We start from the raw sequence: 22,571 nt of genomic DNA on the forward strand, positions 1-22,571 counted from the left end.
TTGTGGTACTTAGGATTCCAGTAAGCTTTGTATAATTCTTGTTCTTGCATTTATTTAAAAAAAAATAAATCAAGTCCATATATGGTAATATTTTATTATTATGGTAAATATTATTACAGCAATTATTTTATTACTATTATTTTTAAAAGAACACATGGCTGAAGAAGGATGTAAAATCAAGATACCAATTAGCATTAACTGCTTCTGAGGGTATTTTTTTTGGACTGGGATTCTGGAGAAATTAGTTGGGCCACGACAAATACACATTCCCAATCTGCACTTCGCTATTCTTGAATTTAGCATCATATATCCCATGAAAGAGGGTAGCTATAGCTTAGATATGAAGAAAAAGTTTTTCATTATGAGGGTGGTGAGACACTGGCACAGGTTGCCCAGAAAAGTTGTGGATGCCCCATCCCTGGAAGTGTTCAAGGTCAGGTTGGACAGGGATTTGAGCAACGTTGTCTAGTGGAAGGTGTCCCTTCCCATGGCAGGGGTTGGAACTGGATGACATTTTAGGTACCTTCCTAACCGAACCCTTCTAGGAAAAATTTTGAAGAACTTGGATCAGGAATTTGCTATCCCATACAAGGAGACTGCAAAATTAAGTCAGATGGTAAAAAGTCATATGAGAAAAGACCCTTTTGCACAGTGTATAGTCACTGTGGAACTCACTGGACTGTAGAATGTTCTGTAGGACAAGAAGTTGGTAGCATACTCAAAAGGTTTAGACAAGCACAAGATCAATTAGATGCAAACTTATTAATATTTGTAGTATTAATTTGAACATCAGCATTTAAATATTAAAGGTAAGAAACTCTTTGGATTATATATTCAACCCTATGCTCCAGAGTCAATAGCAGCCTTTACCCAAATAAGATTAGGGTGTAATTTAATTTGGAGAGAGGAATAAGTCACATTTGACTTCTGCTCTTCTAGTTTTAGGACTTCCAGAATAGGTCAAGAAGGGATCCAGCCAGCAGATTTTATTAAAAAAAGGGGAAAAAATGTTATTTTAAACTTACTAATTTTTTTTTTATGTTTTTATTTTAAACAATATATAAACATGCTGAAACTTTTGTTACTCGCATAACATCTATCACTGGTTTGAGCTTCGCACTTTGAAGGCAAACTAAGTAACACCACTCAGGGTAATTATTTCAATTATTTTGTTCTTTGAAACTCTCAGATAATTACTTCCATCAGCGAAGCAATTCTGTTGCTTACAGGTAACAGCATCATTCACAGACAAGAAATTGGCAGTTGAGCTTCTAAAAGGAGAGTGGAGACTTCATATGGGAATGAGAGCTTACTTGAAATTACTCCTAACTGCAAAATGATGCTGAGAAGAAAGAACTGGGAAAGAAAAGGTAACAGTGCAACCCTTCAATCACTGTTTTTAAAAAACCCCGTGAAATAGAAAGGACTCAAAGATGGTCTCAACTCAAAATAAGGTTGTTTTGGGCAGGTTTTTGGGGTGGTGGGGTGGTGGTTTGGGTTTTTCTTTTTTTTTAATTTATCCTCATTTTTGGGGCTGCCTCCTGACTCTTATGTGAAGACTAATGACTTACGTTTAAATTTGTAATACACATGGAAAGAATAAATGTATTCTTTCCACTGTTTCACAATATTATTCTCTGATGCTTCCTCCTATATTACTGCTACTTGCTGTACCCTCATTAAAAATAATTTTATCCAACAAGCAAACTTTCAGTGACAAATACTTTTGATTAGCAAAAATGAGGAGTGTTTCTTGTAAGCAGGTTGTAATTGCTATAGCAGTTGTCTTACGTCTGTTTTGATTGAATTTAGATTGATTTCAAAAGGTCTCTATAGGTACACTTACTGATTGTCCTTATTTAATATAGTTCCATCTTTAGGCTAATCTCTATTTTCTTCTAAAGATGAGATATTTGTAAGCTTGCTCACATTCATGCTTTTCCTAATACTAGCATCAAATTCACCATGATCTGTATTTGGGGTTTGACTACTGTTGATTCCTCTTATTTCACAAATTTTCTTTTAGAATTCATCCTCTTTTTTTTTTTTTTTTTATGTAGGGGAAAATAATAACTGTAAAAAGAGCTGTCTGAATACACAAGTAGTGTAACCCTCATCTGTAAAATCACTATTATCACTTCTATTATTTGAGAAGCAAAGATAGCACATTAAAAGTGAAAGAAAACTGACAGTGTGACAGCTTTCATTTACATTTTGATAGTTGCAAATGTGCCTTCAGCACAGAACTAACTTCATATTTCACTGCATTTTCATCTCTCAGTCTAATAAAATACGTATTTTTCTGGACTTTATTGCTATTGCTTCAGGCTTGGGTATTTTAAATGTTGCTATTATGTTTTCAGAGCAAGTTGTAGCATAAAATATAAATAGAATTGTGGCAAAAAAGCAGTGAATTGACCCACATATACATTATTTTAGAAGCACATTTCAGAATTCATTATCAGAATTGTTTCTCTTGCTGCTGCAGTAAATACTATGTCATATCATTATGTTTTGGAAGTAGAACAAAATGAATAGCTTGTTAAACATTGCTTTTAAAGTAAATGGGACCGAAATGAAACATATCTGTAAAAAGACATTTGTTAACATTCAAGGCATTCCAAAATTAGTTTCATCATTGCTTTTAGCATGATTTATAAATAAACTTTCTGAAATATCACTCAAAGTTCAATAAAAACTGCATTTTTAAAATCCAACAGCAATGAAAAATATTACAGGAGAAACCCCTGTGAATCCAACACTAATTCTACAAGTTAACTGTTTGGAGTGAAAGAGTGGGAAAGTAAGTTATATAAGGAAGTTGGATTTCTTCCACAGATGTTGGTGAAATCAGAAGACAATGATGAAAGACTTCAAAGCAATAACTTTCTTTTTAAAATTCCAAATTAAAAAATGAGAATTTCAGTGGAATTGAAAAAAATATACTACTGAGATTATGCTTTTAGACCCACTATTGAGTACAACCACCCATAATATTAATGAAACCTCCTTAATGATTCAGTGTGCTAAAGCTAAATGGAGGGGAAAAAACATTTGGAATTTTTCCTTTGGACATATTGATTGAACACAGTTTAGTCAGAGAATATATCAAAGAGAAGCCATCTCAAAAATCTCCCTTGAAACAGAATCATGGATTGTAAATTCAGAAGAGACCATTATAGTCACCTATACTCACCTACACTGAGCTTCAGAATACCATAGAGCACAGAACTACCCTAGATTAAAATATTTTAAAAATAATTAATGAACCAAATGCAGCTAAAGTACCTAAGATTTCACCAGAGTGAATCTAGCTTAAATTATTTCTGAATTTACTTCTTTACATTTACAACAAACAAGGAAGTTTACCCACTCCCTTAAAGTATCCTAAAAAGAATTAAAATTGCAGTAACAATTACAAGCAAAGAGAATACCTGTATTTTGCCAACATACATTATAAAATAATCACAGATTTAACAATTCATTGCCAACTAACCTATGCAGACAAAATAAAGCATCCAAATTATTCATCTGTTATATTTTCACCCATTCATTAATGCTAAAGATAATTTTCTCTCCCTTTCTCCTTTTTCCATTTTTCATTTTTCTTAACCCTTCATCCTTATTTTATTGTACAAACAAAGAGAAGTAAATAATTGAAAAAGCACATAGGAAGAAAGAATGCTTCATTAGATAAAGAATAAGAAATGCAACTTCTCTTTTTGTCTGAAGTGGCTGAATTAAGTACCTGAAATACAGCATTAAAGCAATCCCACAGGATGTCACAGTATGTAATTGGTAGTGTTTGCAGCCAAGACCTTAAAATAGGCTTCCAATCTAAGACTGAAGAACTCATGAAGACCATCCCATTACGAGAAACTGTTGCAGGAGAGGCATTGTCAATGCTGTGAGGTTCAAAAATAATTTTGCAATTGGGGGACATTGGAATTCGATCTCCATTGGCCAAAGTAAGGGTCTTATTATCATCCAGAACAGAGTTCAGATTTTCAATCCATATTGCATCAACAGGTCCATCCAAAACTATCCAGATATGTTCACCCTAAAATAAGGAGACACACACACATGCAACTTTACATATATACCATTAAGTGATCAAAAATGCACATTTACTTAATCTCATGGAACACACTGATGGATATAACTAATGAGTCATAATGTTATACTGATTAGCTCAATTTTCATAATTTGCTCAATGATTTTAATCCTTCCTTTGTTATCCTGTGCCACACCAAAAAGGATATTAAGGAATAGTGACAACAATTAATTTGCACTGTTCTAAGCTTAAATCTGTCCTTTTCTTTTACACAAGTATATTAACCAGCCCAGAATCAGGGTGGAAGAAAATATATCCCATTAAATACAGTCACAAACACACATTTATTCCTTGTGGGATATTACCTAGGTATTTCATGTACAGCTTCCCATTTTCTTAGTGAGGACAAAATGAAACTTCAGGAGATTTGAGTGTTATTATGATTCTATGAAACATCGTCTGCTGGTTTGATAAGAGAACTGGGAAATGCTTATACGGATTTCTTACCAAAGCCTCTTACATTCTGATATAATGAAATAGAGATATAGTGGCATATAGTGTCAATGACATAAAACCAGACAGGATAAAATCAACTTTCCTCTCCTTATGTCAAAACATGAACATTTCTTGCTTTTGTGTTCAAATGGTAGGACTACCTGCTTACAGAACAGAGCAAAGCCCTTAAAATATTTTCCAGTTCTGGAACCTGAAGTGCTTGGGAAGCCTTGTGCTCTCTGGTACATACACGTAATTCTGACTCTTGTGTATATTGAGCTAGTCAAACATAAACTACAACTAACAATTATTTTCCCATTTGATTTTTATAATAGAAGATCTTTCACATAGATGACAGGTAATGAGACCTTATGGAAACAGTATTAAATGTCCTTATTAACTATCATGATACAGTATCCATTACCTTCTTTGCTTTTAAAGTTTTTCTCCATAATGTAGAGAAAATACCATCTGTCCAGTCATTTGTAGCAACATCAAGGGTACCAAACATCTGGGAAGCTGTGATTGCCTTTGGATTCATTCTCATCTCTTTATGAGGTGCACCACAATCTGTCATTGCCTTCATCAAAATATTAATGCATTTTGTCTTTCCTGCACCAGTTGGACCTAGAGTCATCATTCCTTAAAACAACATGAATACAGTTTAAAATTAAATGTCAAAATGTCATGCTACCATTTAACAGTTCATTGCATCAATGATCTTTATATTATTTTTATCAAAAGCCAATACAAAAAAATAAATGCTTCTCACTCCACTTAATGTTGACTGGAATGGAATTTAAAAATATTATTAGAAGGCCTCTATGACATCTGCTCTATTATGATAGTCAAGCCTATGTGCCTTTGTATCCTCCCTCAGGCAGTTCTCTTCCTTTTTCTAATGGGAAAATACAACTGCCTTTTTATGTTTGCATGCAATGACATTGACATGACTAGTGGCAAACAAAACCAGTAATTTCTAAATGTATTTAATGATAATGAGTAGTTCCCAATGATATAAAAAAATTGAGTGTATGTTTCTGAAACAAACATAACAAAAACACTTACTTGCATCCATCCATGCTGACATTTTAATACATCTTTCTTAAAAAAAAAAAACCAAACGGTTAACAGCAACCACACTTTTAATTTCATCATTGTACACACATACTGCCTAAGGAAAAGCAGCTATGTCTTCAACAATAATTTGAGCCTACAGTTGATCCTTTTTAGCTGTATTTTCTAAATTACCTACTCAAGAGGCCAAGAGTCTGTCCAAAAGCAGATGGGACATTCAAACAGACTTCCCAAGTCATCTAAGGGAGCGAGGTAACTCATATTATCCATAAAGTGGACTGGACAGCATAATACTTATTTGGCTTTGAAAACCTCTTAAATAAAAGTATGGAACAAACAATCACAAATACAAGTTACAAACCTAATCCAGAATAATGCAGACTGCTTGACATTTCCTCTAAAAATAAAGGGAGCTGACTGTTCCCAAAAACATTTGAGCACCCAGACAGTTACTTAATCATGCAATATGTTATGTCTGGGGAGATCTAATCCAAGCTCCTCATTGTAATGGATTGCTGATTTCAACAGCAGTTAGACCAAAACTGCTATGCAAAAGAGATTTCAGGATCCATGCACTGAATCTCCATGCATATGTGTGTGTCTGCGTGCATGAGCACTTCATTTGCACATATTGCCTCTATTTCAACCAAGAGAAATCATGCAGATTTTTCCTGATTACTTGAAATCCCATGCTGCCTCTCCATAAATCCAGTGGTCCATGAGTAGGACAAATGCAAGTCAGGAAAACAGAGTATTTTTCCCTCCATACAATAACTTGTGTCACAGAAAGGCCCTGAGCATCCAAGTATTAGACCAATTGGAGCTGCATAACCCCCGGGAATAGCAGCGATGTGTGGAGAGAAGAGACACCTAAGCAGAATGCTATAGTGAATCCTGAAAATTTGGGGAGAACAGTGGTCTGTGGTGTCTTACAGACCAAATGGCTTCTTCTAAAAAAAGGCATATTAAATCATGACTAAATCATTAAAACTTTCATTGTTTCTATACAAATATAGGTGTTATGAATTGACATGGAACACTGAACCCAGCAATCTGGATGTAAATTAAGTCAGCACATCATTAATCAATTCTTTGGTTTATCAAAATGAACTAAGTATTTGAGGCTTTAAGGCCTCAGACTGTGCAAGGCAAATGAGTATTTCCTTTTATTTGTCCATTAGTTTAAGCTTACTATTCTCTTATTATGACATAAAAAGGGAAAATAAAAAGGATGTCATCTTCATAAATCTTTTCTCCTCTAGTTACATTTACTTTATATATTCTCCTTCATATACTGAAAAAAATCCTTAGTTGTTAGAGCTTAGGGGGTGAGGAACATTTCAAAGTAGTGGGGGTTTTTTCCACTCAGCTATGAAATGTAAATCTGGGCTTACTACTGTCTTTGGCACCCTTCCTAGGACAGAATAAACTTTACTCATTAGCCTTTTGAGCACTGTAAAAATGTATTTTCCTAGAATCATGGAATGGTTGAGGTTGGAAGGGACCTCTATAGGCCATTTTGTCCAACCCACCCATGGTCCAGCAAGAGTTTGGCTTATTTCTCCTCAGTGTAACCGGCCAGAACGGAATACAAAGAACAACACTTGGAATTATACTGCATGCTTGATAGGATCTATCAAAGTAAAGGTTTGAGAGATTATTTTTTGTAATCTTCTTGGCATCATAATCTCACAGTAAATTTAAACATGAGCTTCACAACTGAACTATGTCTGAGGGCAACTATTGTTTTCTGAACACTCCACAAAATTGCCTGTTTCTGAATTTTAATGTATACTCTGCATTTTAACTTGTTCCATAGAAATTTCAATCACTGAAGGCCACACTCATATTTCCCATAAAAATGCAATACAATAAGGCTAAAATCTCACTATGTGTGCATTGCACACACACAAAAAAAGCCATAACAGTTTCCTAGCAAAATATCCACCTAGGCCTTAAAAAGGACATCTGTACTACTTTAAAATACTTTTTTTTTTTTTTTTGGTGAAAATATTCCGCATTCTGTAGGAGATAATATAAAAAACTATTGCTTGTATGCAATCTCAAACCCTCATCTAGCATGCTAACCATGTCGGACTCGTTGAGTTTCATACAGCTGAATGAGTTTAAGTATCCATGGTGGATGATGAATCAGCCCAGCTTTCTCTGCCTGTTTCTGGATGGCTGACTGTAGTTCAGGATACCCAGCTTTATCCAGAGTAATTCCAGGGAATAAGTCATTAATAAGACTCATAAATAAGGGTTCATCTTCATCTACCTGTCAAGGATAAAATAGGGGGAAATACATTATTTATCCACTGAAATAATTATTATAGTTGTAAACAGCCTTCAAGAATATGCCACCTAAAATATTGCAGTAGAAAACCTAACCCTTTTCCGAAGCACATAATTATGAATCAGTTTTATTAAGTGAATTTCTTACAATGCAATCACAAGTAGTAATTTCTAAATTAAATACTTCAATCTTACAAAAATATTAACATAAGAGTTTTCTTCAATATATATACACACACACATTTCTTCATTTGGTATGTAAGCCAGCAAGATTTATTCAAATCATATTTTGCCTTGGATTTTTTATGATTTTTTTTCCTTCCATAAGTCACTGAACCATGCCTATAGGTTTGAACATATGTACCGATGTGCTGAATAGATTAACATCAGAAAGAGAGTAATTGGTTTCCTCACAAAACTGGCTCCCAAGGTAAATACATAGAGTCTAGTTGCGCTATAACCTTTCAATTGCAGCAATAAAAAGGAAGATGAATACTTTAAATAGTAATAACAAAAGAGATTAGACTATACAAGTGGGCGTTAGCTGCTTCCAATTACTTCACTCATTGCAATATTCTGAAAAGGCAACAGACTCTCAAGAAATGTATAAATTAAAATTCTGGATTGAGAAGGATCTTTAATAACATTATTAAAACTTGATACAATGTATTTTTCCTTTCTGTCCTTGGGGCATAAAGAAAAAAAAGCAAGAGCCAATTAGAGGGCCAAGTTAGGTCCCCTGGGATCTGATGGTATTTTCAACTATTCTTTTCAGCTAAGGCTTCTGATGTGCTTTCCTCTCTTTAAAAGACAAATAGTGCTTACACTGTAAGTGCATTCTGTTTCTCCACTCACTGACAGACCATATTAATAACTGCAAAATAACATATCCAACTGATGAAGAAAAAGAGCTTTTCAAAGTGCATAATAACTACATTTTAAAATGCAAATAAAGTACTCTTTTGGGAAAATCGCCAGTGTTACAGTACCAGTTTGGAGAGGTTCATGTCCCGCAGAACTCTCATCACTACAGTCTTCTCTGGCTCTTTGGGATTAGACCTTTTCACTGCTCCAAGTGTTCTTAAAACAGACAGAATATTTCTAAGCCCAAAGTCATAGTGAACCTTGAAATAATGCATAAACACAATTGGTACCACAAAGATTAAACACTTTAAAGTCAAAAGAGGGATGAAAACTAAATTTATTAATTAAATTAATATGCTATTGAACTTTTAAATATGATGAATTTCACAGTTGTTCATCTTTTCAACTAGATTTACAGTTCTGTTGCTATCGCATCCTGAAGATATTTTTCAGTGTTGTGTGTTCATGCCTGCCAAGTGTTCCTTTTGGTGGCAAACTTCACTTTTACAAGTCATCTGTAACAGAGCTGTATCTTCTATCATTTGCCTAAATTCATAATTTGCCAGATGCACAAACAGCAAACCACACATCTTCAGACTACCCTGTCTTTTTGTCTCGCACAAGAACTCTAAGTATCTTGATAGATGGTACTGGGATTCATGACTTAAAGTGTCAATCTCTTGGTGATATAAAAAAAACATACTGAAATTATTCAGATACTATTTGTTTTATGTGAGCCTATCCTGTACTTAATAACTTTCTGCTCTGTGGATGGTTTCATGACAACTTGGTTTGGAACAGAAGGATTTACTCCAATATCTATGTGCATCCTAGAGGTGTATCTAACCAACTTTGGACTTAGGCAGGTAAGGGCTGGAATATCTTCCCTTTCCCTACAGGCACAGCTGCATATTTGCAGAGCCATACAGACATATTCAATTAATGTTAGCACTTTTGCCAAATATAAAATTCTGTCTTAATTACAGTAGATTTGAAAACATATGCAAATGTTCTGCAATGTTTCCTCTTCAAGTGTTGGTGCAATTCCTAGCTAACAGGGTAAAGGTTTTAAATTCTAGTCTCCACTACTGCCAGCTGCTCAAAAAACTAAGTGGTAAAGATAGACATGGAAGCAGACAATAAAGATATTCTCAGATTTGGAGAATATCTGCTCCCTCTGATTGATCAGAAATGTTGTTGAAACCAAGGGCATAGACTCCTTTTTTACACTCTTTGTTGTGCATTGAGCTTGGCCAGCTTCCAGATGCACAGCCACCAACTCACTCACTCCCCCCGCTCAACAGGACAAAGGGAGACAAGAAGATGAAAAGAAAGCTTAAGGGTTGATATAAAGACAGGGACATCACTTACCAATTACCATCACAGGCAAAACAGACCTGACTTGGGCAAAATCAATTTAATTTATGACCAATTAGAATATATTTGAATAGTAAGAAACAAAGACAAAAGTAACACACTTTTTCCCCAGCTCCTCCCTTGTCTTCCTCCTTCCTCCCCAGTTCCTAGGCTAACAAATTGGAACAATACATTGAGTACAATTCAGAATTTTCAACAAGAAACAACTTATTGATTAGGTTTGCAGATGATACCAAGATGCTGAACTAGACCACAACTGGAGTTCAAAATTACCAAGAGAAATTTAAAAACTGATTTAGGTATGGAGCAATTAAATAAAGGAAAGCACAAAATATTATGCAAATGGAAATAACCAGCTACACAAATAAAGTAGAGAAACAACTCTTATTCATTCAGTTGAGAAACAGGTCAGGTGCATAAAGTTTTGCAGAAAAATATCTGACATTGGAACACAGCTCCAAGCTCCCCAGTGACATATCTACAATTATAATGGGCAATAAAAGTAGAAGTGTCCCTTTTAGGACAGTTGAAAAGATATATTTTTTGCAGTTGGCACTTCAATACTGTGTCCAAAAGTCATATTCCACATTTGAAGATGAAGCCTGCTGATGAGAATTTAGAAACAAAATTACAGTTATCAATTTACTAGAAAACATGCTCTCTGAACTGGTGCAGCCGTCTGACTACTATCCGCTGCTGGTTTTTCAGGTTGGCAGTGACGAAATTATTACGAGGAACGTAAGGGCAATGAAGAGAGACTACAGGGCCCTGGGACGGCTGGTTAAAGGGTCTGGAGCGCAAGTGGTGTTTGCCTCCATACCTGTTGCAAGCGAGGGTGAAGGGATATATAAGAAGACTCTGCAGGTTAATGTATGGCTACGTGACTGGTGCCAAAGGCAGGGGTTTGGGTTTTTCAGTCACGGGCTGCTGTATGTGACACCTGGTTTGCTGGTGACAGGCGGGATACACCAGTCCCAGAGAAGAAAAAGGGTTTTGGGGCAGGAGTTAGCAGGGCTTATTGACAGGGCTTTAAACTAGTCATGAAGGGGGGAGGGGATTTAACTGGGCCTGTTGGGGACAAGCCCAAGAGGAACATGCTAGGGATTGAAGGATGGCGGGCTAAGGAGGACTATCAATCTCTTGTTTCACTTGTGAGAAAGGATAGCTTTTTAGACCCTGTCCCACAGGGGAAAAAGGGTACTAGGACTGGCTCCCTGAAATGCCTGTACACCAACGCACGCAGCATGGGGAATAAACAGGAGGAGTTAGAAGTCTGTGTGCAGGCTAAAGGTTATGATCTAGTGGCAATTACAGAGACATGGTGGGACAGTTCACATGACTGGAATGTGGTCATGGATGGCTATGTCCTTTTTAGGAAAGATAGGTCAGCGAAGCGAGGTGGTGGAGTTGCTCTTTACGTGAGAGAGCAACTAGAATGTATTGAGTTCTGTCCGGGGTCGGATGAGGAGCAAGTGGAATGTCTGTGGGTACGAATCAAGGGGCAGACTGGCACGGGTTATACAGTTGTGGGTGTCTATTACAGACCTCCTGATCAGGACGAAGGAGTTGATGAGGCTTTCTACAGGCAACTGGAAGTAGCCTCGCGACTACATGCCTTAGTCGTCGTGGGGGACTTTAACTACCCCGATATTTGCTGGAAGACTCACACAGCCAGTCATTCACAGTCTAGGAGGTTCCTGGAGTGCATTGATGATAATTTCTTAATGCAAATGGTGGACGTACCAACTAGGAGAGCAGCGCTGCTAGATTTAGTACTCGCCAACAAGGAGGGTTTGGTCGAAGTGGTGACGGTCAATGGCAGCCTAGGCTGCAGTGACCATGAGATGGTGGAGTTTAGGATCCTGTGTGGGAGGAATAGAATACCTAGCAAAGCCACAGTTCTGGATTTCCGAAGGGCCAACTTTGGCCTCTTCAATCAACTGCTAAGGGAAGTCTCATGGGAAAGTGTACTAGGCGGTAAAGGGGCTCAAGATAGTTGGTTAGCATTCAAGGACCGCTTCTTCCAAGCTCAGGATCGGAGCGTCCCAATGAGTAGGAAGTCAAGTAAGGGATCTAGGAGACCGGTGTGGTTAAACGAGGAGCTGCTGGGCAAACTCAAGTGGAAAAGGAGAATCTATGGATTATGTAAGGAGGGGCTGGCAGCTTGGGAGGAATATAGGACAGTTGTTAGAGGATGTAGGGAGGCAATTAGGACAGCTAAGGCCTCCTTGGAACTCAATCTTGCTAGTCAGGTTAAAGACAATAGAAAGGGCTTCTTCAAATACATAGCAAATAAAACTAACACAAGAGGCAATATAGGCCCACTGCTGAACGAAGTGGGTACCCTGGAGACAGAGGATATAAAGAAGGCAGAGGTGCTGAATGCCTTCTTTGCCTCTGTCTTTACTCCTGCAGACTCTCCCCGAGGGCCCCGGATTTCTATAGCCCCAGAAGGAGTCAGGACAAAGGAGGAGTTTGCTTTGGTAGATGAGGATTGGGTTAGGGATCAGCTATGCAATCTGGACATCTGTAAATCGATGGGTCCGGATGGAATGCACCCACGGGTGCTGAGGGAGCTGGCGGAGGTCATTGCTAGGCCACTTTCCATCATCTTTGGTAAGTCGTGGGAAACGGGCGAGGTGCCTGAGGATTGGCGGATGGCAAAGGTCACACCAATCTATAAGAAGGGCAAGAAGGAGGACCCGGGTAATTATAGACCGGTCAGCCTTACCTCCATCCCTGGAAAGATGATGGAACAACTTATTCTTGACTCCATCACTAGGCATATCAAGGATAAAGGGGTCATTAAGAACAGCCAACATGGTTTTATGAGGGGGAAGTCATGTATGACCAACCTTATAGCCTTCTATGAGGAAGTGACTAGGTGGAGGGATGATGGTAGAGCGGTAGATGTAGTTTTTCTTGATTTCAGTAAGGCATTTGATACTGTCTCCCACAGCATCCTCATAGATAAGCTAAAGAAGTGTGGGCTTGACAATCAAGTAGTGAGGTGGATCGAGAACTGGTTGAAAGGAAGAAGGCAGAGAGTTGTGGTCAATGGCGCAGAATCTAGCTGGAGGTCTGTGACTAGTGGAGTTCCTCAGGGGTCGGTGCTGGGACCGGTGCTGTTTAATATTTTCATCAATGACCTGGATGAGGGAACTGAGTGCACCCTCAGCAAGTTTGCTGATGACACAAAACTGGGAGGAGTGGCTGACACACCAGAGGACTGTGCTGCCATTCAGCGAGACCTGGACAGGCTGGAGAGTTGGGCGGGGAGAAACTTGATGACATTTAACAAGGGCAAGTGTAGAGTCTTGCATCTGGGGAAGAACAACCCCATGTACCAGTACAGGTTGGGGGTTGACCTGCTGGAAAGTAGTGAAGGGGAGAGGGACCTGGGGGTCCTGGAGGATAGGAGGATGACCATGAGCCAGCAATGTGCTCTTGTGGCCAAGAAGGCAAATGGCATCTTAGGGTGCATTAGAAAGGGAGCGGTTAGTAGGTCAAGAGAGGTTCTCCTCCCCCTCTACTCAGCCTTGGTGAGGCCGCATCTGGAATATTGCGTCCAGTTCTGGGCCCCTCTGTTCAAGAAGGACAGGGAATTGCTTGAAGGAGTCCAGCGCGGAGCCACAAAGATGATTAAGGGAGTGGAACATCTCCCTTATGAGGAGAGGCTGAGGGAGCTGGGTCTCTTTAGCTTGGAGAAGAGGAGACTGAGGGGTGACCTCATCAATGTTTACAAATATGTAAAGGGTAGGTGTCAGGATGATGGAGCTAGGCTTTTTTCAGTGATATCCAGTGATAGGACAAGGGGCAATGGGTGTAAACTGGAACATAGGAAGTTCCACGTTAACATCAGGAAGAACTTCTTTACTGTAAGAGTGACAGAGCACTGGAACAGGTTGCCCAGGGGGGTTGTGGAGTCTCCTACACTGGAGATATTCAAGGCCCGCCTGGACAAGTTCCTGTGTGATGTACTGTAGGTTACCCTGCTCTTGCAGGGGGGTTGGACTAGATGATCTTTTTAGGTCCCTTCCAACCCTTGGGATTCTGTGATTCTGTGATTAGGAAGAAGGAAACCAAAATCTACCATAGTAGGAAGAGCAAATACGTAGGATGAGTTATGATGAAAGTATTTGACATGCAAAAAATATCTGCAAAAAGGAAGACAGAAGGATTAGAAATTAAAAGAAAGGAAAAGAAATTATTTACTTGACTACAGCAAGGGATATTCAAATTAACTTTTAGAGAAAACTTGTTGACCATAAGGAAAATGAAAGTTTAGAACCAATTGCCTGGGAAACTGCAGGCTGTCAATGGAAAATATTATGGGGAGTCACAAACATTTATAGCAAATTATTTAGCTAAAAAATTTTTTCCTTCAGAAATATAAATGGATGACCCCTCAATGCTCTATCTAGACTCATTTTCTATTACTCAGTCAAGGTGACAAGTTGTTATGAGTTGAAGAAGTCAGATACAAATATTCATTCAGGTAGTGTCAGGAAATCTCATTTGCAGATGGACATTAAGATAAAAATATTAACAACTTTATATGAAGTTTGGAAGGATAATTGTATGTTGATGATGAAGTCCAATATCATTTAGTAAATGATACATCCTGGTGAAATATCCAGAATCATGACAATGTCTGTTATATTTCTTTTTCTTCATGCTAGATAACAATCACTGACATACTGGAATAAGACCAGCAAAGGATGATCAAGTGAAAGAAAAGAGACAATGGTCAAAATTTGCAACATGGGAATTTGCAACAGTCTGCATAAGGAAATGAATGAGAGTGGTCAAACACAGAAAAGGTTCCCAGAGTGACTAAATATCTTCATCCTCTTGGAGATATTCAAAACTCAACAAGTGTCTTAGCAACCTGCTCTAAATTGACCCATACTGAGCTAGAAGTTGAACACAGTGACCTCTGGAGGTGCCTTTCAATTTACGAGTCTGTGATTCTACAGAAGTGATGACTTCATTAAATGTTAAGAAATATTGTCATACCCTTTGTAAAATTAAGTATAAACTGAAATGACTTTTAAAGACAGGCTTCCTGGTGCATTCCAGCTGACCTACATGAGGGGTGGTTCAAAGTGACCAACATCTTAGTAAGTTTGCTAGTTTTACAGCTGCTTTATATCTCAGGAATATCACAGAACACCCAGAATTTACTGGTAAATGTGGATTATGAGCTATTTCTTTGATACATGTTTTAATAGCAGGAATATGATTGCACTTGGACAAAATGGACTGCAGTGCTGTACCTGATGCTCTTGTAAGGAAGAATTAAAAATCTGCAAATAATCTCAATAGCAGAAGCATAGTTTGCTGTTGTAGGCAAAATAAAAAGAGGGGCATCAGTGGTTTTCTCCATATGAAAGCACTTCGAACAGATGATCCTCAAAAAAAGGGATTATGGCCTCATTTGCTTTCAAGCTTTTTAGGTTTTTCTTTCTAGTTTCTATGGTTTTCCCTAATCTGGGTGAGGCTTTGTGAAAGGAGACATTAGGCAACTTTGGCTAGAAGTCCTGTGACAAAGGCAAATAATTCAGCCTTGGGGGCACTGTTGTGGACATGTTGGGCTTCCTAAGTTTGCTAAGGACTCTTCCTTATACGTATACGTCTTGACTTTTATACGTATTTCTTTTTCTGAAGGAGATGATAGTCACTCGAGATGCCTTTGGCTACTTGTGAGTCAGAGTTGTTCTTTCTACAGAGTCTGCATTCGTGTGTGTAAAATGTCTGAAGCACTCTATGTAGTCCTTCTGGCAAATTCTTCTTAGATTTTGTGGGAAGTAAGTTCAGCTGGTGAGTGTTTGTCTGTTTTTACTTTCCTCTGTTAATATATATCACATTTGCTGAAATCAGTGTTCTGCTATTTCCTATTGTATTGATGCTTTATGTGACCCTGTTCTTTCTAGTCAACTGCCCAGATACCCAGCAGTACTTACTTGAAATTAAAATTTACAATTACAAATTTAAATAAATAAATTCCACTGGGAAAGACAGATCAATATACCTTTAAGAAAGCCTGCCTGTACTATATAGTTCTAGTTTTCTGGCTAGACAAAAGCAATTTGTGTCTCACTGTACTTTTAGAAATAGAAAAACTCTCTAGCTCATGGGACTCCCATACCTAATCAGATGAACTCATTAGATCTCACTCTACATATTACCACGTTTCATCAGATGTATTCCCCAAACTACAATAAACTTCACCAACAGCTTTGACAAGTCTTTCAAAATATTCCATTACTACTGCAATTAACTATGAATGATGGGGGAGGGAGACAAAAACTCACATTAAAGTGAGGAAGTGTTGGACTCAACTGAAAAGCAAAAGATGCAGCCTGAGATGGACAAGAGAGATCTCAAGAGTGATGCATTTCACGTGTGGAAATTGGCCCATCTCAAGTATATGCATACAGATAGATAAGGAAGGGCCAAGAAAACAGCATTACAGCAGAAGATCTCACATACTTCTTGGGTAACCAGCACAAGCAGGGGGCAATCTGAAGTGCCTGATCACTAATGCATGCAGTGGGAACTAAAGATTTAAAATCAGAGCTCTGTGTGCAGTTACAGGGCTACAGTCTAACTAGCATGGAAGAAACGTGGCGAGATAGCTTACAAGACTGGATTGATGCAACAGATGGATACGGGTTCTTTAGGAAGGACAAGCCAGAAGGGCTGGGTGGGGAGCTGTCCTTTGAAGTGAAAGAGCGCGGTAATACATTGCCTTAGGATGGCTGACAAACTGTTTGAGAGTATTTGGGTTAGGATTAGAGGGCAAATCAACATTGTCGCAGATGTGTGCTACAAACTTCCCAATGAGGAAGAAGCTGATGAATCTTTCTTCCAATAGCTGGAGCCTTATCTTTGTAAGTCCTGGTCCTCACTATGGAATTCAAGTTACAAGAGCATAAAATTCAAATATATATATACGATGTATCTGGGTGAGAGGGCTGTGAGCATGTGCACATGTAGAGCACTTGTTCATTAATTTCCATTAATTAATATCAAGGAACTCCCTTGCTAGCATCAGCAGAGATGAGCAAATGACTGACCTGAGACAAGTTGATTGAGCTACGTGCCTTCACAACAAAGCATTTAACTAATTGGTACAGGAGTTATCTAGATGAGAATTTCAGACTGCTCCATAGAGTCCTCCAGGCAGTTTCTGCAATCCCCAGGACAAATGATAAGCACCACTTAGATGCTTCAATATGTTGATTAACATGCTGAGTGCAGAATATTGCTGTCTCAGAGACTCCAGGGCAGTTTCTGCTGCCCAAATGACCAGACTACACAGAGAAACTCTTGGTGCAGATGCAGCAATGTTCATGTACAAAATATTGTACAGTGTTTAAACAGTTAAAAGAAGTTTTGTTTTGTTTGGGGGTGTATGTTACTTTTAAGTCCTCTGTCCAAGAGTGAACCAGTTCCAACACCCTTGATAACACAAAACAAGCAAATCACTCTTGCAGAAGTAGATGGCTGAATTTCTCATGTCTGCTTAAATGTCTCTTCCACAGTGAAGTTAAAAATCATACCCAGGACAAAAATGACTATACAAACTGAGGCAGTGAGAAAATTCTATCCTACTGAGGCCAAGCATAAGGAATAAAAGAGATCCATATTCAATACTCCAGAGACAAGCTATGTTGCTAATTGTTGAAACTGTGCATACACAAATTTTCCTAAACAATGTCCACAAATTCCATTTAAGAGATTGTTGTTGGAAAATGATCTTGTGACAGATACAGCCTATAAGCCTGGTAACCATAAAACACAGGCAGATGACAGGACTGACAGAGTAGTTTGGAGAACAACAAATGGACAAACATCAGCGATGTTAAATCAACATAGGGTGATTCATATTGCCTACAAACTAACTTGAAGTCTAATGGAGACACCCTGTGCAATATTACAGGGAAGCCAATAGCAACTATGACCCTTCAGAAGCCAGTCTACAACATAAAGCTGGTGAGTAAAACCCTCCAGAAAAATAAATCTGAGAAAAATTAACTGGACTCCAGTTAGGTTATATATATTGAGAGTGAGATTGCAGAGGTATGGAGAAGGGAAGAGAAAATCCAAATCTGTACTTTAGTGTCTTAATTCTGAAGTATGAGGGCAATACGATGCACCATTATGCTATTCTAGTGTAGTCCAAGATTTCCACATGGAAGTCCACATAATCACTAATAAATTATGTAGTATAGAACTGAAATAATATGATGGAAAATGTAGCCAATATGCCCACGTTTGTTAGGACCCAACCAAAGCAGACATTTGAACTGCAACTTATCTAACGTTCATATGATTTCTCTTTGAGATCCTCTAGTGGACAGTCAGCACAGGGCATTCAAAAGGCAACAACTAGTCCTGTTCTGAAGATCAGCTTTATCCTCTGTTTCTCCTTAAATACCGTATACCAAACAGAACAGCACTTTTCTGGTAGTGCTCAGCCAGGCAGTGCCAGCTGGGCACTCTTCAGTTACTTACAGTTCTTACACTGCCTCTCCAATAGATCTAATCTTTGTAAGTGAGGAGACTGAAAAATGTGTCCTCTACTAATTTCAGCAAAACAATATACACCATTCCTCATAACTTCTCCAATAACTGCACTCTGCTCAAGAATCACAAATCAGATTTCCTTTACTACACAAATTAGCATGAAAAATAAAAGCAACATGATGATTTCAGACTGTTTCTAGAACTTGAAACTGAAAACCATAAAAAATGAATAGGTTCACAAGTGTAAAAATAATTATATGTTCTATGAAAGTATATTCTCTACATACCCATCGAGTGACAGCTTACAGTTGGACAAATATTTATTTTACCTGTTTAGATAACTGCTCTTCACAAAGTTTGTAGAGTGTATAGAATTTTCGACTAAGGACTTGGTTGTCTCGGAAACCAGCACTTGCCAGCTTGACTCGCATAATAATGCTACGGTCAGGCACCATCATAGCAACTGTGCGAAACTGGATCTTCAAATTTTCTGGGAGCTCCTGTCGTCCTGCATAGCCAGGGTTCTGAAAAACAAAAAATATACAATAAAATTTTATATAATGAAAGCAGGATAGGAAGGTTTATCCTTCCTGATAATAATTTGGCAAGCACAGGAGCAGATTACAAAGGGTAACTTGAGCATGTCTCAATTATATATCACTACACAGTTGCCTGAAAACAGCAGTTTATGAAGTACGTGGTATTACATCTTATTTGGAGATGCCCAAGACACACATAGACAGCCACTTACAGATCTTGTTGGAGATGTTTTAAATTACTAGTTCTTCATGTCTTGATGGTGCTCCAGTGCTGGAGGTTACTGTCCTTTGTGAGCATTCCCAGACCATTTCAGTGTAAAGACAGCCAAGCTCAGCCAAGCGATGCAAGCTATTACTGAATATAATTTAAACTAACGGATCTGACCTTTCACTGAAGATGTGTAAGTCATTCATGTGACTACTGCACCACTCAGTTGTGACAACAGTAATCATTGGCTATGCAGTGATAACTTCTTGCATTCTTCCAGCTGTTTCCAAACTGTCTTCACACTGGCCTTTGTATGCCACTGATCTGTCATCTTTTTCAAATTGACATTTTTTCAAATTCACAACATTAACGCCTTTTCAAAGGTAGGAATGCTTAAAATAAAGACAAATGCTTCTATTTTGAGTTGTGCGTATGTAGTCTACAGCTAACGAGGGGCAGATACAAAGATGCTTTTAAGGTATTCTTACACTTCCCTGCTGCTTTGTCTTCTGCACTTGCTAGAAGCAGTCCACAGGCACCAAAGATAAATCTTCAGGAGGCCAGGGAACCAGAGTGTGAGTGGTTTCCTTCATGCTGTCATATAGACAGATTGTGGTCAAAAGTCCTTCACAGGTGGTGAAATACCGACCAGACCGACTACAGTAGTCCTTGAAGTGTTCAATTACTTCTGTTTTATTTTGGCAAACTTTGAGTAACAATTGAGAGGGTTGAGTTTAGTCTCAATCTGTCAAATATTCAACTAGAAAGGCCTTAGAACATGTAGTTAATGATAATTGCATACCTCAAGTCCAGAATTCCGATTAAAAATGTGGGCAAGATGAAATATCATCATTATCATTCGACCAAATTATTGTTCAAATTGTAGTCACTATTTTCTAACAGACAGTTTTAACTATTTCAACAGGGAAATTTCAACAGGAAATGAAACAGGAAAGATTTTTCACAATGGTGCCATTTACACATATCCACACACATACCATAGTCAGAAATATACCAAATTCTCTGTCCAGGTCCACAACATCGCCATCAGTGAAGACGAACTGAGGTTTCTTATTTTTCTTACACTGAAGTACAATATATATCTGCTGAGCAGCTACTGATAAAACTGGCAGTTCAATGCGGTTGAATTCATCGAAGCAACCCCATGCACCTGACTGAGCTAAACCTAAAAAAGCAAAACCAAAAAAAATATAAATTTGGTTAATATATAAGATCAAACATGAATAATTTATATATAAAATGTAGCATGTTTTATACAACTTAATGCAACATGAGAAGAACAGAGAGTATGAACACAGAGTAAAGTAAGAAGTAAAAACTCAGAATAAACTGGGCTGTGTGTTAATGACACCCAGAACAAGAATTACCCCTTGGAAGAAAGATATACAACAACCATAAGATAAAAAGTGTTCAATAACACTCTCTATAGTGCCTAGTAGCATAAGTATGCATATAGCACGGAAACTCATCTATGCAGAGTGTGAAATTGTCAAAGATGAGCTTGAGAGACACTTACCTAAATGAAGGCATAGAATCAAATGAAAAGTCACTACATTTGTGACAGAAGCATTGTAACAATTTATAACAATTAATTCATGGGTCAAAAATTGTTGGAGAATAGCATCCTGCTCTTCAAGAGAGAGGAATCTGATGTCACACTTAAAACTTATTTGGAACAGAATACGGAGTTCTAGACAGACATTAGTATTCATAAATATCATGTCTTTTGGGAGAGTCAAGTACTCCTCCTTCTGTATCATGTTAGCAGGATTGAAATAGGAAAGTCTACAGTGGCAGCATTCCAGGGCAGTAGTGGGAAAGCTATGTGTTCCTCTGCTGTTCCACGTCCATTTCACAAGAGACAAAGGTTAGTAAATCTCTGCAGGAACTTCATGGATACCATCTGCTCTCTTCCCAAAACCCACACTAGACTAGTATTTCCTATTGCCTGGGTCAAGCAAGGACCTGGATCAGTATTTTAACTGGTGCTATAAACAGATTTTCAGGGATGTTTAATTCAATCCACTGGACTAGTAAAGCTCGGTTTGGCTTAAGCTGTTTGAAGGCAGTGCTAAATGCAGAGAAAAAGCACATGTCCAGGAAAAGGCATAGGTGTGTTTGTAATATTGAACAACTTGTGCCTAGAGCTGCCTTGAGTCCCCGTATCATATATGGCAATGCCTATAGCACTAGTAAAATAAATCAATGGAGGTTTTATGTATAATGTTAACTCTTTAAGACACTTAAGATAATGGAAGAAAAAGTGCTCAAAATCAATAATACTACTATTAATACATACTTTTTCACTTTGTTTTGTTTCCTCTTTCATGTTTTCTCTTCTTTTGTCTGTCTCTGGCCTGTTCTGCTCATAATATCCTTCTTCCCTTCTCTCTGCTGTTCTTTGTCTGATCTTCTCTTTCTCTTTTAGACATTCTTCTAGGAACTATCATCTTACTCTAAATCCCCTTGAAGTCCCTTTTATGTTTCTCCTCTATCCCTCTTCCGTGCTGTCCTTTCTTCTACTGTGACCAACTGTGATAGCCAAATCAATACCTGACAGTTTTTGCAGATAGCACAAAAAGAAAAAAACTATAAAAATAATTCTTACATTCATTTTTTTACCTCCATCAACCACTTCTTTTAATACTGTTGCACTGATTGGTCTTTTTTACCCATGTAATTTGGGAAGGACTCTTCAACAACATTAGTGGAGTCACACCAGACCAAAACCAGTCATAGTACAGCCAAAAATGGCTCCTTTAGATTGGATTCAGCCAGGGCAATACTGCAGATCTCCCATGAAATTCAGTTCATTTCCATATGTAATCTTTTTCCTAAAGAGCTGCCAACTAATTTCTGTGATATTATAAGGAATACTCCAAAAGAAAATAATTTGAAAAGAAAAAAAATTCACATGGACTTCATTACAAAATCTAAAAGCAAATGGAATATATACAAATACCACAACACCATAATGAAGCAAAGACTAAAGTAATTCTACAGATATATACCAAATTTAAAACATGAAAACCTCATTCCTACTGCCTTGAAAAACAAATTAAGAATGTTCCTTGACTTCACTGGTGTAGCAGCAAGTCCTTTAACT

General features: G+C 37.9%; 1 protein-coding gene across 1 annotated transcript in view; it reads right to left on the reverse strand.

Moving 5' to 3' along the window:
* The window catches only part of LOC136008472 (dynein axonemal heavy chain 5-like), a 176,741-nt gene that overhangs the window by 80,639 nt on the left and 73,531 nt on the right, over window positions 1-22,571 (reverse strand). The window contains exons 43-48 of the mRNA XM_065667810.1: window positions 20,443-20,630; window positions 19,027-19,221; window positions 8,911-9,045; window positions 7,715-7,904; window positions 4,974-5,191; window positions 3,749-4,060 (exon numbers count right to left, since the gene is read on the reverse strand). Coding sequence (XP_065523882.1) covers window positions 3,749-4,060; window positions 4,974-5,191; window positions 7,715-7,904; window positions 8,911-9,045; window positions 19,027-19,221; window positions 20,443-20,630 — 1,238 coding nt within the window. The remainder of the gene's footprint in view (window positions 1-3,748; window positions 4,061-4,973; window positions 5,192-7,714; window positions 7,905-8,910; window positions 9,046-19,026; window positions 19,222-20,442; window positions 20,631-22,571) is intronic.

This window comes from Lathamus discolor, chromosome 2 (genome assembly GCF_037157495.1).
Source record: "Lathamus discolor isolate bLatDis1 chromosome 2, bLatDis1.hap1, whole genome shotgun sequence".
In the NCBI taxonomy this organism is placed as follows: Eukaryota; Metazoa; Chordata; class Aves; order Psittaciformes; family Psittacidae; genus Lathamus; species Lathamus discolor.